This window comes from Callionymus lyra, chromosome 6 (assembly GCF_982586985.1).
Source record: "Callionymus lyra chromosome 6, fCalLyr1.hap1.1, whole genome shotgun sequence".
NCBI classification, from domain to species: Eukaryota; Metazoa; Chordata; class Actinopteri; order Syngnathiformes; family Callionymidae; genus Callionymus; species Callionymus lyra.
In genome coordinates, this window is record NC_141823.1 from 21,910,623 (window position 1) to 21,929,934 (window position 19,312).

Consider the following 19,312-nt stretch of genomic DNA (forward strand, 5'->3'; position numbering starts at 1 on the left):
TGTTGTACTTCTTCTACTGTCTCTCCTTGAACAGCTATGGAATAATGCAGCTGCCTCTATCAGCAGTGATCTCTCTATGCAGGGAGATTTCTTAAAATAGATTTTAGCTATTTAGCTATTAGTATTTCTAATGCAATGAAATATTAACAATGTTGTGACTTGTTCGGTTTACTCATTACACTGTGTCTGTTGCTTTGCCTGCTGTCCAAATAAGTGATTTTTCTCTTTCAGAAACACCTCCAGAAAACATAAAACATTCCTTCCTATTGTGTCATGTAACTGTGACTGTCGTGTAAATGGAAGAAATGATGGTTTGGACTATCTGTGGAGATGCTGGTGTACTAGTGCAGCCACTTTCCTTCTTTACTCAACACAAGTACATTTATCGGTCCAGGCAGCAAGGTCATCTTGGAAACAACTTCCTTTAGGGAACAGATAAAACCAAAAGCATACTTAAAAAGGAAATTATACTTCAGGTTTCTTCAGTGTAGATTGCTTAATCACAAAAATGAGTAACTGTGTTTGTAACTTGTGTTATCCCTTGTGTTGTCTCTGGGTCAAGGTGAACGGCTTCCACCTCTGCATATGTATCTATGGAAGTCAGGGAGGCCGTTCACCTTCACCCAGAGGCAACACAAGGGATACCTCAAACACATTTGTTTCCGGGCCTTTGGGTCACCTTGACTCTGAGATAACACTAGAGTTTAATGAAAAATGAATTGTATGTGTTGGTTTCTGACGATTATTTTTCTTTAGGCTTGTATTTATATTGTCTATTTCCACTATACAATAATTTGAATAAATAACACATACTTCATCGATACATATTTCCCTTCATATATGTTAGTAAATCTTGTTGATAGATAGATTGATGGATAGATAAACTTTGTAGGATCCACAGGGTGTTGGACACATTTCTATTTGGAGAATTCCACTCCCGGGTGGTATTATTGTCTTGCCAGTAGAATGATAAGCTGCACTTGAAAAATGTATTTTTGACAAGTGGTTATTGCAATAACTTGAGGAGGAGAAGAAAGAAAAAGTGTTTGAGTTGCTAAAAGCAAAATAATAACAGGTAAGTTTGGCTGTTGTTCCAGTGCAGTGGTTCAAATGATCACATGAAAAAACTAGCTTAATTATGTGAACGAATTTTCAAATTGGATTGTTGTTGTTTTTTTTCAAGATTAGGACCACTGACAGGAAATGTGTATATTGTTGCCTCATCTGACTGAATTGAGCTTATTTCTGTACACCACAACACAGGAAGAGGATGTGACAGGAAATCGATGCACCATCAAGCAGCATTTTCAGTTTGCGTCTTTTGCATAAGGATCTAGTTTCTCTCTATGTGTGTTAAACTCATCTCTAAAGAAATCTACAAATGTTGATTACCGTTTAAAGTGGCTGTGTCAGAACCACCCCGTGGTGAGTACTTCAACATCTGTGGTGAGTACTTTAACATCTGTTTATTTTCTAATGGTTATTGTGAATGTATCACGGAAAATGAAAAAAAACGTATTTTTTTTAACTTCTCTGTAGTAGCACAATTTGTAGAATAGTGGAAATAAATGTAGCATGATCAAAAATATTGTTTGTTAAACAGACATTACTGCTCTTTTGGTTAGTTAGTAAGTCAACTTGCTAAGATACCAGCACAACAGAAGTCAACAAGTTGTTGGTAGGTTGTGCACTCTCTCATGATACTGCAGACAGGAAACTCAAACCTCAGTGGCTTCCTTTCAGACTCACGGCACAGTGCAGCCACCACGACCACGGCAGCTTTTCTCTCAGCTTAGGTGAAGATGAAAAGTCTTCCATCATGGAAGATGAGATGGGTTGTTTCTTTAACCCATTTTAAGGTTAGGAAACCTGTTGAAAAAGGCAGAAATTCTAAAGTCGAGGGTTAGTGTTAGAGTTAGGTGTGGTCTCTGGTCTCTTCCGAGAATGGTGCCAGACTGAACGCATGAATCTAAGACATGATCTTGTATTCTGGCAGTTTAAAAAATGTCATAGTTCAACGCTTATCCTGCTTGGCAGAGGTCTGCGCCCGCTATCCTTTTTAAATGTGTCAATTTTGCATTATAAATACTTCATTTGCCTCATGGTTTCCCTGTAGTTTAGACTGGCTGTCCTTTTGCTTATTTTGTTTAAAATATAAATGTTTTAATCATTGTACTTCATAAAATTTGATTTTAATGATTTATTTTCCTGCATATTCATTTGTGTTTATCAAAGATAGTGTGGGAGAAACGATTCCCCCCTTTATGCTACAGCGCCAGATACTTCTTTCTTTTATTTTGTCAAAAATTAACAATTAAATTTCTGTAAAACATGTATTTTTATATTCTATTTCCAGCTTAATTACTTTATCATGATGCAATGTGTTTTTCTCATTCCCACGCAAGACAGGAAAGACCTCACATGGAGAAGAGTGCTTATAATGATTCGATTCTCAGCCGAAAAACAAGCGTCATGTGGCAGGACGACTGCTACCTGGATTTACAGTCAAATCCCTCATCTACCTCTACGCAATCACAAATGGAGGGTGAGAATATGTCATCTGCTAGAGGGTGGAACACCTGCCACACTGCTAACACGGGTGCTCTGCATTATTACGCTCACAAATTCTCGAACTCCTGTGTTGTTCTCAGTATTATCTTGATCTTTAAAGTATGTACTTTTTTGAGTATTGTTTTGATTGTTTAAGCGCTTTGTGACCCTGGTCTCGAAAAGCGCTATATGAATAAATATTACTTACTTACTTACTAGCTTACTTACTTACTTACAAAGGGCAGATTCTGTGCTATTTATGACGTGACACTTGACCTGGAGGAATCTTTAAAAGTCGACGTCCATCAGGACATTGAGCCTCCATTGATACACACCGATGTATGGCCCAAAACACTTTCATTGCAGAATGATTAATGCAAATGTGAGGGTTGAAGCAAATGGATGGAAAAAGAAAGAGGGAAGAAGAATGTTTCCTTATCAGCCGAGCATCAATAGGGTGTGAGCTGTGAAGCAAACAGGTAATCAAAGGCCTCTTCAGTTCTACTTGAGGACACACACACCCTCTGTGTTGTCTTGAATTGATTATCTGTGACGCAATGGTGGAACTGGGTATAAATATTCATTTTAAAATGATACGCCCAGATCCAATTCAAACGGTTAACCCTCCTGTCGCCCTTATTTTCTGCGTACACTCCAGTTTCATTGCATCAGGTCAAAATGGACCATGCACATGGAGTACAGGAGCACCCACTGCATATGCACTTTGGGTCTCAATCATTACATCATAGAACGGCGCCAGTGTTGGACCCACTTATGAAAATCCCAACATAGCATTAGTTTATATTCTTATAGAATCTATGGAAGAATATGGAAACAAAAGTGATTTTTGGCCACACGAAATATTCATGTTGTTCATGTTATGGACCCTTAAAATCACATCTATGGAAAGAACCTTTAAGAAGTGCTTTAAGTTTTCTTAAATTTAAGACTTCATGCAAACGGATTGGTATGGCGAGCTGTCTTTTATTACGTATCGCCTGAACAATTCTTAGCTCACGCTGGTGTCCATCATGTCAGATCTTAAAGGGTTGATTAAATCCCAGCTAACATTCATCCTCAGATAACATAAATGGATGATGACTCAACTGAAAGGCTTCATTTACAGACGACATCTATGTCTGGCTGCAAGAGTTTATTCTCCACCTATTTAGTTGTTTAAAAAAAAAGGATGTTCTCATCCACTTTTACTCCTACAACCCGAGTAGCAACAACATTTAAAACCTGAAATATTTCTGGGTTATCAGTGCACGTACTATTTAAAGTTTCCGAATGCTATTACTGTACAACTAGGGATGAACGGAAAATTTGGCCATTGAAAGTGACTTTTCCATTTAATAATAAGCATCACTCTGAAAATGTATACATTTACACAGCTATATAACTAACTAATACATAATTGTGATAGTTTACGATGTTCAGGAGTTTTCTGGGTTATTTTATACTTCAAGGGTTGCGTAAAATATTTGAACTATTTGTTATTTAGATTTATATTTGTGTGTTGAGTCATTATCTGTTTCAGAGTTTGTCTTTTACATGTTTGTTGATTCAGACCATGGATGGGTCCAAAAGCATCAAGATCTAATGCTACGATTCATCTCGGCATCCTTCCTGGAGGAGCTCTTAACCCATCTGCAAAAACAAAAGGTGCTGAGTCCATCGGAGAAGACGAGGGTCAGAGATGTAGGTCAGTTGCACGAGCGGGTGAACCTGCTCCTGGCCATCATCAATGGAAAAGACAACGAGGCAAGGGAAGCCCTGCAGGACTTCCTCGAAAGCTCTCAATATTATGTGGCTCGGCTTATTGTAAACCACGGTAGGAAGTTTGGAAATGTTCAGAATTGTCTAAGTTCTTAAAACCACTTAATGATTTGCCCGATGCCTTGATCAGTCTCCAACTCTATCTTGTTTTACTTTGCCAACATCCAATTTCTGCTCATTTTTCTTTGGCTTTCCTCTCATCCTCCTACACATTCAATCTCTTCTCCTACCACCTGTTTTTTTCTCTTTATTTCTTATGGTCATGCTTGTCTTCTTTTGGTTTTTATGTTTTAGATTTGGAATTCTCAAACTATACCCTGCCAATCATCCAGAGTAGCAATATCCCAATATTCACTCGCTGGCTCTCTCAGTTGTCTACTGAAGGCCTCACAAAACCGTCCAATTTCTTAGACCAGAGATCCCCAACTTGTTTTCCACCCTGCAGCGGTGCATAAGTGCTAACGGTATGATCCCATCTCCGGGTGATTGGAGACAATGACGATTTTTACTTGCGAAAAAGCGCAGGAAGGTTTTCAATACTAAACACTGTCAAGACTCCAAATTATAAAGATTATTTGTTGTATCTGTGCAGCCTCTAGGATATTTCAAGATGTTTCATGCAGTGGATTGAGTCTTCTTCTATCCATACAAGCGCTATAGCGGATGTTGACTAAAACAATGCCTCTGTGTATTTTGGCTTAACTGTCTTATTTCTCTTTGTTTATGAGCATCTGTCATTGTCTTGATCTGAGGTGGTTATATTTTCTGTTAATTTATTGCTCTAAGTCTTTAAATGCATGTTGTTAATCGATTTCATTACGAGGCTAAAGTCTAAGTAGTCATTTTATTATTTCATTATCTCCAACACAAAAGTACATTTTGAACATCTGATTACAACAAATGAACTGTATATTAGTTTTATATAAAGATTCTAAAATGCAATTTTAGTGATTTTCTTTTGTATTTGAACAGATCGCATGGTGAAGCAGCACAAAGAATTTCTTGATAGAAGACATGGACAGCTCAAAGACAAAGAGTCCGTCAACTGCACTTCACTGGACATCCCCACCAAATCCTTACTCCTGATTGATGGACTTTCTGACCTCCAACAAAAAGAGCACGATGTCATGCAGGTGGCAGCGACTCATGGAGGTAGAAGGAATCAACTCAGGCAGGTAAACCTGTCCAAACTTTTGGAGCCAATGACTCGGGTCAGCATACCTCCAAGAGTCTCTCTGACGGTTGGAGTGGCTGGCATTGGGAAGACTATGCATGTTGGACGTTTTGTCAGAGAGTGGAGCCTCGGCCATATTTGTACAGATATAGACTTGATCTTGCCATTAAGCTTCTGTGAGCTAAACGTTCTTGAGAAAATCTCAGCTGAGAAGCTGGTAAAGATGGCTTTTCCTCACATCACCGAACCGGAAGTCATTCTCACAAGCCCTTGTCGGACATTACTGATCATTGATGGTTTAGATGAATTTTGCTGCACATTAAACTTCAACGATGCCATGCCCTGCACTGACCCGAGAAAAGAGGTGAGCATTCCGGATTTAGTGACAAACATCATCCAAGGAAATCTTCTTCCAGATGTAGCAGTGTGGCTCACCTCCAGACCAGGAGTGGCCTCACTTATACCTGGCGGACTGGTAGACCGTGTGACTGAAATACCAGGATTCTCCACAAAGGACATTCACAACTTCATAATTCAGCACTGCCCGGAGAAAGATTTTGCCTCAAAAATATGGGCTCACCTGGAGTCCAACAAGATCTTGATGGTGAATTGCTATATTCCCCGCTTTTGCTGGATATTGATGGACACACTGATTTACATCCTTCAATGTGGAGTTCAAGAGATGCTCCCAAAAACTTGTACTGAACTCTATTCCTACTTCTGTTCCATGAAGGCAGAAGTCGGTGAAGCGAGAGGCAGGGACCCGATAAAAGCGGAGCAGATCCACGGAAACTATCGCAAGCTATTTGGAAATCTTGGGAGAATGGCCTTTTACGGACTCCTTAAGCATAAGTTTGCCTTCACTGAGCAGGACCTCAGGTTTTATGGAATCGATCCGTTGATGGTCCAAAGCAGTCTTGGCGCGGGCCTCCTCATATGTGAGGAGTCTTGTCTGTGCACGACGTACAGATTTATTCATTTGACGATGCAGGAGTTTGTTGCCGCCACCTTCTACCATGTGTCTTCCAAGCGGGCGATCTTCGACCTGTTCTCGGAAAGCGCCATGTCCTGGCCCAAAATTGGCTTCCAAAACCACTTCCGAAGCGCCTTTCAGCATGCACAGCAGGCTAAGGACGGCCACCTGGATATGTTTGTACGCTTTCTGGCCGGACTCTTGTGTCCAATGGCACAGAAACCGCTCGCTGGTCTCTTACCCATCAGTAAAGATGATGGTTACCAAAAGGCCTGGGCGGCCGGGTTTCTGCAGGGACTTTTGGCCGGCGGGGGCGCTGTTGTGTCAATGCGGGCTGTCAATCTGGTCTACTGCCTACAGGAGCTGAGAAATACAGAAATGATATGGAGCATTGAGCAGGATTTACGGTTCGGTACCATGCCGGAGAAGTTAACGCTGGCCCAGTGTGTGGTTCTGGGATACCTGCTGCATGTTTCTCCGGAGTGTGAGGAGCAGACCAACCTCACAGCTTCACTCAACTACTCCACTGTCAAATGTCTGCTGCCGCAGCTGCTGTACTGCAGTCACCTCAGGTCAGCTCCAGCTCTGTCTCTCAATTGACATTAAGATGATTTCTGATCACAAGCTTCACGACGCCTTTTCAGACTGGAGAATAACCACTTCAAAGATGATGTCATGGAGCTACTGGGAAGTTTGCTGAGCGCAAAAGATTGCCAGATTCTAAAGTTAAGGTAGGGATGTGTTGAATTAAGTCGTACATGATTTATATTTAAACCTTGGTCATCATAAGATTCAAACTGACAAATGAATTCAAATCATGTGGTAAATACAGATTTATACCGACAACCTTTTATTGTTGCTGAAACTTTTGTTGTTAACCTCCACAAGCTTTATATTTTTTAAGTATTTTATTTGACTTTATAGTCAATCTTTTCAATATTAATGTATTGAAACAAGTTCCCTAGTTTCTGTAGAGAGATTTTCAGGAGAGTCTATTATCTTCAGAGCCTAGAAGGAGTTCAAACTGACTTCTATTTTGATCAGTAAGAACTAAGTGATAAATCTTTATATTGTTTGGAAATTTAGGATAAAAAAATCATAATCATGATGTTATTTGCTGTCAATCCAGAAGCTCACGGATCTGCTTGCCTAATGTGCCATCTTGGTGTAAACTCCTGTTTTATTTCTAGTAATGAAGTCAAGGTTGTTAAGTTTATTCTTAATTAAATCATATTTATTTTTATATTTGTAATGAAATAAACTGATCCAATTAAACACTATAGACAAATTGAATTTGTGTGACTGTTTTAACACATATCTTCTCTTATCTATATCTTCAGCTTGGCAGAGAATGCAATCGGGAGCAAAGGTGCCAAAGCCTTAAGTCGGGCCCTTCTGGTCAACCGAACGTTAACGTCCCTCAAGTAAGATCTTCTTTGGTTACTAGAAACTATAAGAAACTTGTTTTTTTGAATGATGAATGAGCCATAATGAGTTGCACCTGCCAAAAATATGAACTAAGGAGCTTTCAAATTCATTACCATATGAAAGCTCTCTCGCCTGTGTGTTCCTATTTAGCTGAGAGGAAGATTATACCGAGGTGAAAAAGTGACATTTTGTGTCGATTGAATGGAAGGAAGAGGAACATGGGTCATGTTTAGATCAATTTGATCAGTGTGATCCCAAAGACCTTTACCACCTTGAATTTTTAAATGTTTGATAGCGTCGACTTCCAAAATCTAAACCCATTTGTTCTATATTTAGCCTCCGCAACAACAACATTGGCTCGAAAGGTGCAAAGTTTATGGCGGAGGCTCTGAAAATGAATCAGGCTCTCTCATCGATCAAGTGAGTGCCACTGGAGTACAGTGCATTCAGAGAAAATAAACACACTTACGTTTGATTCAGCTTCCAGAACAACTCTATTGAAGAGGACGGCGCTCACGCAATCGCTGAAGTTCTACGGTGCAACAGAAAGCTGGTCACTCTCAAGTAAGCTGTTCTCCCGACATGATACAAAGTTAGTGTCAGCGCAGACAAAGAGGAGACGTAAGAGACGTAAGTCACAAAAGTTTTACTCATAATGAGGAGAGAAGAATACAGAACCTTCTCTTTAGAATGTCCCATTATTACTCTGAAGTGGGAGCTGTTTCGGTCACAACTTATAGTCCATCTTTCGGTATTGATTATCCAGGTAGCGAGAACTAAGTTCACAACCGGAAATGTATGGACTAAAAGGATTTACAGATGGTCTTAAATGAATTCACAGGTTAATTTACTTCCTGTTTGCTAATGAACAGGGTTCGTTTACCTTTGAGACGTTAACACACAACTCAGACCAAGCCAACCCCTGAACACAAGCAATGATTTCCATGTAAATAACTGTGGTTCAGGAAATTTGATAACACTCACACACTTAGCTTGATATTTTTCCATCAATTATTGTATGCCGTGTACTTGTACTTGACTTGGTTATAATGATGCAGCATGAGGAAGAACACCATTGGACCCTTGGGAGCCAAAAGTATTGCAACTGCCCTGAAGAAAAACCAAACACTGAAAAGGCTCATGTATGTAATCACTTGATTACTAAAGACCTAATGATGAGTCTTAAGAAAAACAAAACATTCTACATTTGATTTCAGGCTCTGTAGCAACCAACTAGGGGATAAAGGATCATGTGCTCTGGCTGAAGCACTGACAGTCAACCACACTCTGCTCTCCCTACAGTCAGTAATAACCACAGCGTCACATCCGTGTCACACATATCAATTAAAGACTGATTTTCCATGATTCCTGACCGCTCTGCTTCAATATGTTTTCAGACTCCAGAGCAACTCAATCAGCAACAATGGCATGACAGCCCTCACAAGGGCACTCAGAATCAACAGAGGACTGGTCTCCTTGAAGTGAGTTTCAATGTAAACAACGTCACAATGTTGTTTTGAAAATCCTTGATTCAGAAAACTGGCTTTTTAAGCTGGCTTTCAGTTTTTTGTTCAAGTTCAAGTTCAAGTTCTTTACATACTGCTATAAAGTTGTGTTAATAAAAAAATGCTAGAGATCTCTACACGAGTAATGACTATTCAAATGGTAAAAAAAAAGGGGGTTTCCTAGCAACCGAGGGAGTCGGCACACCGATCAGCACTGTGCAAATTGAAAAGTGCAATTTGTATTGATATCCCTTTTCTCCCATGTATTACTAAATACACATCGCTATAAAAGCACCATCACATGACACATGTGTTTGTGAAAAAAGTCCATGAAATAATATGCAGAATGTACCTGCACCCAAATTTGATCCCACCTACACAAAATAATGAGTAGTCAGGGTAAACAGGTTAAAATTTAGCTTCAATCCGCTGGTTGTCTCCGTAAGTAAGGCATGCGTGATGATTACCAACGTGCTTAAAATGTAAACGTTCTCTTGGTATCTTAAATTCTGGAATCTCAGGTTCAGGGTAGTTTAAAATAGGAAATATCTATCTGAATATGTTTGTGCGTTCGCAATCTTCTGGATTACTGTAGAGCATGTGAACCAAATCCAAGTTGTTCTGTGTGACCCAGTTGTTCTATTTTCTATTCAAAGTAGGTACATTTAAAGGACTTATAAAGATATCAGTTTGATAATGTCAACAATTATACAGAGACTCCCAATAACAACAAAGACAAATTGTCGAAGAATAGGAATTTGATGGAGTGTAGGACAAAGGTGTCCAAACTCTTTATGAAAAGGGCCACATTTGAAGATGTGAAACGAGCAGGGGCCAAACATTGGCATCATGCCCAGAGTTATCTAATTCTAATAATTAATAAGATCAATTTAAGAGACACTTAAATTAACACATTTGTTGCTCTTTAAAATAATGTTGCCCCTTGTGCCAGGTTTCATAATGAAATCTACTTAATATTTAGTTAATAAGACCACTGGTATTATGCTTATTTTGTACTTCTAAATCACTCAAAACTTGTTTTATGATTTTCAGTTTGAGAGAAAACTCAATCGGTGTGGAGGGAGCCAAGAACATGGCCAAGGCTCTCCATGACAACAACTCTCTTCAAGCTCTTGAGTGAGCCTTTTGACGTTTTTTTTAAACAAGAAGTATTATTATTTTTTGTGTTAATGGTGTGTGTGTGTGTTTTATTCCAGTCTCACAGCTAACCTCTTACATGATGAAGGAGTTCAGGCTCTTGCAAGTGCTATAAAACGGAACCGTGGGCTCACCAGTCTGCAGTTAGTTATATTTTTATTTTTATTGCGGGGTTACTTTAAAAGCAGAACACAAAAGGAATATGAATTCATGAACTCTGACTCCTACTTATCGCTTTATTCAATAATACTGTTGCGTCAATCACTTTAACGGCTGATAATTATTCATATAAGAGGGACATTACTATTCTAAATGTGATTCATAAAATGATTCAGATGTACTTTGTCCACTTTTTCAATCTATTTGATCAATTCTCAGTCTTCAGTGGAACTTCATCAAATCTGCAGCTACTAAAGCATTGGCAGACGCTCTGCTCTCCAACACAACTATTCAGCTCCTGGAGTAAGAATGGGTTTTCTCACTCCTCTTTAGTGACCTTAATAATGATTTAATACATAGAATAACCAATTAATCGACCTCCAACCTCTGCAGTTTACAGGAGAATGCTATCGGGAACGAGGGGGTCATTTCTCTGGCTGCATCCCTGAAAACCAACAGTTCTCTTCGCACATTATGGTAAATGTCCTTCTGAAACCAGTGAACTGCTAGGTGAATAATTGATGCTCAAATGGATGCTTTGAGAAAAAAGGAAACCGAGCTTTCATCAGACAAGTAATATCTATATACCGGTAGACGATTTCAAACCTTTTCCATATTTCGATTTTTAGGCTTTTTCTAGGCTTGAAAAGTGTGATCCAGCTCTTTGTGCTTAGTTTGCCATTTGTTACTTGAGGTATTTTGAGAACTACAAATTATTATTATTTCAGCACTATTCTGTGACATTTTATTTTCTTTGTCTTACAAACAAAAGCAAACAATACATTATTATTATTGATAGATAGATAGGTGGATAGATAGATAGATAGATAGATAGATAGATAGATAGATAGATAGATAGATCGATAGATCGATAGATAGATAGATAGATAGATAGATAGATAGATAGATAGATAGATAGATAGATAGATCATTTTATGTTTCACCAATGAGGCATTATTATTATTATTAAAGACAGATTAGCCATACATCATCAAGCAGGTTTAGGTAAAACATTTAACCATCAACTACTCCAAATATAAAGATATATAACTTCTCAAATCTTTTTTTGTCAAATCATTGGTCGGTAATATCTGGTTGCACCACAAGCCGAAGAACAATACACATTATACTTGACGTGCTAAAGAAAAACTTTATTAAAATCACTTTTAGAACATACAGAAAAAAACACATTTTAACACCATTTTCTTCCCCGGAGTGTCAGCTTTAGACTTTTCCCTGCATGTTATTATCGTATCCTGTTACACTTACAGATGTTTAATGCTGCCGGAGTTATGTTGTGATTGTGTGTCATGCTATTCCTTCAGTCTCCAAGGAGTTTCTGCCGGCACTGCTGGTGTCATCGCACTTGCTGAGGCTCTAATGACCAACCAGACGCTCCAGACTTTAGAGTGAGTATCAGTCGCATCTTGTCTTACTTTGGCCAAAAAACTATTCCAATGTTCTATTTTTAAGTATGATGCTCATGGCTTCAGAAACGGCAATTACAGATTTCAAAGAATACTCAACAACATATAAGAGGAAGCATTAAGAAGAACAAGTAGCTCTCAAGCTTCCAATCGGGTGGACCATTATGTTCTGCTCGCTTCTATTTTCTTCTCTTTGGTTTGGACAACTACTTTAAAAACACTTCAACCTTTATCTATCTCTTTTCCTATTTGGCATAATTTCTAACAAGTTTTCAACTGACAGAATCATAAAGCATTTGCACGTATATATTTCTACCATGATGTACAAACGAATGTGATCCGAAAATATGCTTTATTTTATCATTGTCATCTGGGCGACCATCAAGAAAACAGAATTTTCGGAACTTTTATTTTTAAACCAACTCAAGGACTGGATATTTAATCAACCAGACACATGCAAGGACACCATCACGTCTCCAAGGTAATCAAGTTTCTCTCATATAAAAATCTGTTTTCTAAATGCTATAATGTAGTAGTTACTTTGAGTAATAATTTGGCTGATCGCCCCCAAAACTATAAATAATGTGTTTTTTATTTCCATGATTCATATGTTTCTAAATCCAGCCATTTTCAATTTCTATTTAAAATAAACATTTATTTTTGTTATTTTACAATGGTATGGGAGAAATGTAATAAACTGTATAAGAAGACATTCATGTATCACTTTTTTTGAACAAGTTTAACCTATCAAACTTGTGTCCTGGGTGGCACCGTTTACAAGCCAACAGTGGGTTAACTCCGAACCTGCAGCATGAGAAGAATATCTTGCCAGAAAAATTGTGAGGTTAAAGAAATTTGTAGGTGAGTTCAAGTTAGTAGAATTACAGAAGAGTACAAGGTAAATCAAATACATAGTTTAGACTATATTCTACAACTATTTTACATTTTACTGTGAAATGTAAGTGCTCATCAGAAAGTTCAAGTTATAACAAAGAAGAATTCCCTTAAGGCCTCTCACATTGTTCCATACACTGTACAGAAGTCAAATGTCAAAGTGCCTCCATCTATCTTACAGGCAGTTCAGAGGACATCACTTCTACGTCACTGAGCCAAAATCCAAGGATCGGACAATTTGGTTTTAACAGCTTCACATATCACTTGCTGTCATGCTTCTAAAATAAACAGTTGAATGTGTGTGCAAGTAGATCATCATCTTTTTTCTGTGGTATTGTAATATTGAAAGGTTTATTGAATAAAACGTTTTACACTTGTCAATTTGTCACAAACTAATAGCAAAAACCAAATATTCTTCAGTTTTTGCTCCAATATTAAGTAAGTAAGTACGGTAATTAGTATTTGTACAGAGCTTTTCAAGACCAGGGTCACAAAGCGCTTAAACAATCAACAAAAATACCCAATAAAATAAATACTTAAAAGGTCAAGACAACACAGAGACAAATAGTCTCAGAAAATCAAGGAAAAGCCTCCACGAATAAAAGTGTCTTAAGCTGTTTCTTGAAGGAGTCAGTAGATCCATCAAGAGAGTAGAGATGATTGTTCTAAAGCTTAGGAGCAACAGCCTGGTAAGATTTCTCTCCTCTGGTCCTGAACCGTGTGCGTAGATTCTGATCAACAGACCTCAGAGCCTGAGCTGGGGTGTAAGGCTGGATCAGATCACTGATGTAAGGAGGAGCCTGACCATGAATAGATCTGAAAGTAAGAACCAGAATTTTAAAGTTTATCCTAAAGGAAGAGGAAGCCAGTGAAGAGTTTTAAGGATCGGAGAAATGTGAGTTCTTCTACTAGAGCGAGTCAGAATTCTCGCTGCAGAGTTTTATATCAACTGCAGGCGAGACAGCTCCTTCTTGTTAAGACATGAAAACAAACTGTTGCAATAGTCCAGACAAGAAGACACAAACACATGGATTACAAGCTCCAGATCATGTTGTGACAACATTTTCCTAATTTTAGAGATTTTTCTCAGTTGAAGGAAACAGTTTCTGGTCAGTTTTCTGCAGTGTTGAACTAGAGACAAGTCTTTGTCAAATACAACACCCAGGTTTCTCAGGCTTAGTTTTACAGACTGACCTAAGTCACCCAAGTATTGACTCAAGCCTGGAACCTTATCATCAAGAGCAATAACCAGAGTTTCAGTTTTCCACATTTAGCTGCAAACTGTTTGATTTCTAGCAAACAATTGACTAAGATGTTCAGCCTCCAGGGCTCAGTTGGATCAAAAGAGCAGTAGAGCTGGATGTCATCAGCAGAAATATTGTAAGAAACATCAGGAAATCTCTGAATGATTTTACCAAGGGGAATCAAATACAGCAAAAACGATAAAGGACCTAGAACAGAACTTTGAGGGACTCACAACAGATCCACCGATTCAGACCTCATTTGATTGGATCTGGATCTGGTGATCAACTATGTCAAAGGATGAGGACAGATCCAAGAGAACCTGAACAGTGTATTGACCCGAATCAGCCGGCGTCATGATGTCACTGGACACTTTCAGTAAGGCCGTCTCTGATGAGTGATGTTTGCGGAAGCCAGACTGAAACTTCTCATGGATGTCGCTCTGGTCCAGGAACAATGACAGCTGCTCAGACACCACCTTCTCTGAGAGCTTTGAGAAGAAAGGGAGCTTAGAAATAGGCCTTAAATTGCTGAGGTCAGTCCGGTCTAAGCCTGGCTTTTTGAGCAAAGGCTCCACAATGGCATGTTTAAATGCTTTGGGAAAAACCCCTGTGGAAAGGGAGAGGTTCACCATACTGGTAAGCCAGGAAATATATAATAAGGAGTGGTTAACTGTTAAAGGAGTAATGTTGTGTAAGTGATAATTCTGTTAGATGTTTTGGTTCAGGTTAAAAATGCGTATTGAAACTGCATTTCAAGAGAGACACTGTCTTTATAGAATAAACTAATCAATTTTTTTCAATTGAATTAAATGAAAGGGCACAAAGTTTGTCTTTATTCAACTACATATCTACTTACTGATATGTGTTTAACTATTTTCAACTTTAAATAAATATATGAATGTTTAGATCACTTACAGTCGCCCCAGATTAATTTTGGGGTATTATAAAAACACTAGAATCTCTCTTTTTTTCATACGGCAAGTGTACATTAAATTCCATAAGTTATATATATAAGTATATATAATTTTTTTTTTTTAAATAAAAATGTATTCTGCTCCACATCACACAGGTCTTCAGGTCTCTAGAATGTCCATCATTTGTCAAACCAGTTATTTTTGAAAATGTTAACCTTCACTTTTGGTTTAGCAGAAATGTTTTGTTTTTTATTTGCTTTATATCAAGGTTTTTAATCACCTTTTGTTTCTTGGCTGCTTGCTAAAGCCATCATTGGACTATGAGTTACTACTACAATATTAAATGTTAAGACTGCCAGTAAAACACTTGCACCTGCATTTATGTCATAACATTTGTTTATTTTAATGTAAAGAGGTCGGATACTCCAGTGAAGATGTCCATGGACACAAATGTTGATGCATTTGCCCACATATTAAATCCCTAAACTAACATTTTTCCATGTTGGGTTTGTTGATTTAAAGATGTATCTGCAACGGCAGGTTAGAAATATTGCTTGTTGTCGTCCAACACATCAATATGTTGACTAATCTGCATAAACCACATCATTGATTTATATTGTAAATCTACTGCATAACCATCTCCCCGTCAAAGTAGTGAAATATATGCATACGCTACATTAAAGTCCACCTGGATTTCTCTCTGATGCCACTCTGTGAAAGTATGAGACCAGCAAAGGCAGGTTGGCAATAAAATAATTTTTCCCAAAACATGTTTCCAAATGTAATGTTCCAATTTTTCAATATATATCTGCAGAATACTTTTACAATTTCATATCTTGATGGCAATTTCAGATAAAGTTTTGGAAAAAAAAAAGAAAGAAAACTTTAGAACAAAGCTACTTAATAAAATAATTTGTTCATTTCGTTGCAGTCTCCGTGGAAACACTGTGGGGATGGAAGGAGCGAAGGCACTGGCGAGTGCGTTGAAGTGCAACAGAAGCCTTAAGTCGTTAAAGTAAGTCTGGAAATTACTTAAAGTGAACATGATGTATATAAGAAAGAATTTGAGTGGAAGGAAAGCGAGTTTTCACTAATAGAAATTAGAAAATAGGAAGGAGGAAGATCACCTGGAATTACCTTTTTTGTTGTATAATTTTATTTAAGATCACAGTAGAAAGGAAACCTAATCAAACATGCATAGTATGTTTAATACACAACTTAAATATCTCATGAGTTAATCCACATTTGGTTTGCTTTCACAGATAAAGGTCTGCAGGCCTCGTAGAATGATGATTTTAAATGCTAATTAAAACACCATAGCACTTTCCTTGATAATTTTTTTAAAGCATGTTTTAATTCAACCTCTATTCAATATAGATATGCAGAAAAATAAGGGATGTCATCACTTAATAAATGCTAATCTCTGCCTGCTGTTGTCCTCAGTCTGCAGGAGAACTCTCTGGGAATGGATGGAGCCATCTTCATTGCCACGGCGTTAAAAGGAAATCACCAATTGACCTACATAAAGCAAGTTGTGTTCTTATACCTCACTTTTACAAAATAATATTAAGATTGATGATGCATCAGTCAAACCAAACATGTTTGTCCAGTTTGCAGGGAAATGGCATCGGAGAATCTGGAGCGAAGGTTATATCAGATGCCATAAGAGCCAATGTTCCATGCTGTGTGGTCGACATCTGAGTGGACACGAGTTGATACAACCATCTGCAGTAGTTTATGAATGAGCCAAGTCCATGTTGATTGAGAATTCAATTATTTATTTTTTTAATAAACGATCTGATCTGTTCAAAATATTTTTTTGTTTACTCCCGACATAAAGAATCCAAGAACACAAACGTCACTATCCAACCAACCCTAACCCAGAGACAACACAATCGATACCTCAAACACATTGGTTTTTTGGGCCAACGGGACACCTTGACCAAGACATAACACAAGGGTTTAAAAAACATAAAAAGACCAGCAACATCTCTCTCTATATATATTCATATGCAGTGCAAAAATAATTATTATTTGAGGATGTCAAATCTCGAAGAACCAGAATACACGTAGCCCTTGTTCAACATTTGTCACTGTGACATTTACGTGGAGCCGGGCCCTACAATCTAATGGACCTTATCAGGCTCAGCCTAAAGGAATGTTGTGGGTCTTTCTGACGGGACCACCACTTCATATGCCTGGATATTAAGACTTTCTTTTGGGAACTGGAGCTCTAAAAATGTGTTAGCGAGTGATAAGCTCTTTCATGGAAGGTCACAGGAATTTAAGGTAGTTTCATCTATCACAAGGGCTGAGGGAAAAAAGATTGGATGGATGAGATCCGCTCAGAGAATCTCAATGTTTTGGAAAATGTTGGGGCTGTCATAATTATGTGTTTCCACCAAGCAGTCTGATAGTTGCTTATATAAAGCCTTAAGTGAAATGTCCCTCTCATACACTTTAGTGGCATTCATTGATCGTGAGAGCAGCCACAGTATTTCTTCAGCATCACAGCAGGAATCTTTTGACCATGGATGCAGTAAATGGAAGGATCTTAGAATCGAATACATGACCAGGAAAGGTGTCCTTGTCAGAAACATTCGCGGATGTATTTTATTCAGCAAAATTCAAAATGAGGTGTAGAAGGCTGAGTTCTCGCTGCAACTCCTGCAGGTGGGTAGAAGTAGATGGATATGGGAGGACCTGTCAACAACTGCTGGACGACAATTGTCTCTCAACAATACCTCGAAACAAGAACTCCCCAAATCAATTTAATGTTATAACTTATTAAATTAAATAAATAAACATTATTTAAACAGTCCAATTAAATGTTAGGTTAAAAACGTCTATAAAAATAATTGAACAATAATGCTTTTGTTATTATTATTATACTGCTATCTAATTATTGTTATTATTTTAAACCGAGGTTATAAAGAAGGTTGAAAGATTAGTAAAGGAATGATGTGGAATGGATCATCCTTTCATGATCTATGCGCGTTTTGCGTGCGTGTTTCTTACACAGAAGAAGAAGTGCACTTGCAGACAGTCCCTGCGCTCCCGAGTCCTGCAGACGTTCGCAGGTAGGATTCTGTTCAGACGCGCTGCTGCTCCGGCTGTTCATTCAAACACCTCTGGGTCTCTTCGCCTTTTTCGGATGGGTTCGGAACGAATGAGAATTCTGCTCCACAACATTTCAGTCCACGACCTTATTCTCGCAAACTTTACTGAAGTTCTCAACAGAGACATCTAGAGCTCCATATGTAAGTGTTTTTTTTTTTTAATGTATCTCAACCTCCGCGTGTATTTAGATGTAAATTCAGCTGAATGTGTTATATATATTATATATATATGTGTCACTTTATAGGAGAAGTCGCTATTTCAAAGGATGAATCAGAAAAAATGCTGCGTAATACATAAATAACGCATCGATGGTTTAAGTAAAAAACGCATGTAATTGAAACATTTTTCTCAACAAATAACATGAAGAAATGTTGCACTTTCATTTATTCATCCTTATTTTTGTATTATTACGTGTTGATTTAGATACATTGCTTTTATTTTTTGTTCTATTCTGCCAGCGGTGTACATACGCAAAAGAGGAATTGTCCAATGCAACTATAATAATAAATATAATTTAATTCAATTTGCCAACAGTATTATAACAGTGTTCTAATTAGTCAAAACATAATTGACCCCTAGGTTGATAACATTTTGACATAATCTATTAATATAACATGCCATTAACAAGTAAATGATCAGTTAACGCATTTGTCCATGTGTCCTTGTTTCTTTAGGAAAATAATGACGCTTATTTGTTGCACTATTTAAATGGATGGTCAAGGTGATATTTTACAAGATATTACAAGTTAAGATGTTGTGGTCTGAACTGCGTGAGCTCCTTCTATCTACATCAGTGTAATCCATGAAGGGAACAGATGACATTTTCAGTGTTTCCAAATAAACAGGCACAAACCATAAGTATCCGTCAAACCTTTTCTAAAATCTTCATCCACTATTATTGTCTATGATCACTGTAGGTCAGTGTCTGGTCATCAAAACATCAGGTTCATCCAGTTGTGTTCAAAATAACTGATGTGTGTTATGTGT

At 37.9% G+C, this 19,312-nt stretch overlaps 1 protein-coding gene across 3 annotated transcripts; it reads left to right on the top strand.

Moving 5' to 3' along the window:
• Positions 1 to 1,311: 1,311 nt before the first annotated feature.
• nlrc3 (NLR family, CARD domain containing 3) lies at positions 1,312 to 17,011 on the top strand. Of its 3 annotated transcripts, none has more exons than XM_087794240.1 (19): positions 1,312 to 1,446; positions 2,406 to 2,545; positions 4,121 to 4,384; positions 5,302 to 7,048; positions 7,121 to 7,207; positions 7,817 to 7,900; positions 8,241 to 8,324; positions 8,385 to 8,468; positions 8,963 to 9,046; positions 9,122 to 9,205; positions 9,302 to 9,385; positions 10,463 to 10,546; positions 10,627 to 10,710; positions 10,946 to 11,029; positions 11,120 to 11,203; positions 12,052 to 12,135; positions 16,137 to 16,220; positions 16,649 to 16,732; positions 16,816 to 17,011. In XM_087794240.1, exons 2-19 carry the CDS (start codon positions 2,422 to 2,424, stop codon positions 16,904 to 16,906), a joined length of 3,405 nt encoding a protein of 1,134 aa, XP_087650366.1. In that variant the 5' UTR covers positions 1,312 to 1,446; positions 2,406 to 2,421; the 3' UTR covers positions 16,907 to 17,011. The 3 variants fall into 3 exon arrangements, with proteins under 3 accessions (XP_087650366.1, XP_087650367.1, XP_087650368.1); XM_087794241.1 differs by having other exon boundaries at positions 1,325 to 1,446; positions 2,410 to 2,545; XM_087794242.1 differs by having other exon boundaries at positions 1,325 to 1,425; positions 2,457 to 2,545.
• Positions 17,012 to 19,312: the final 2,301 nt, after the last annotated feature.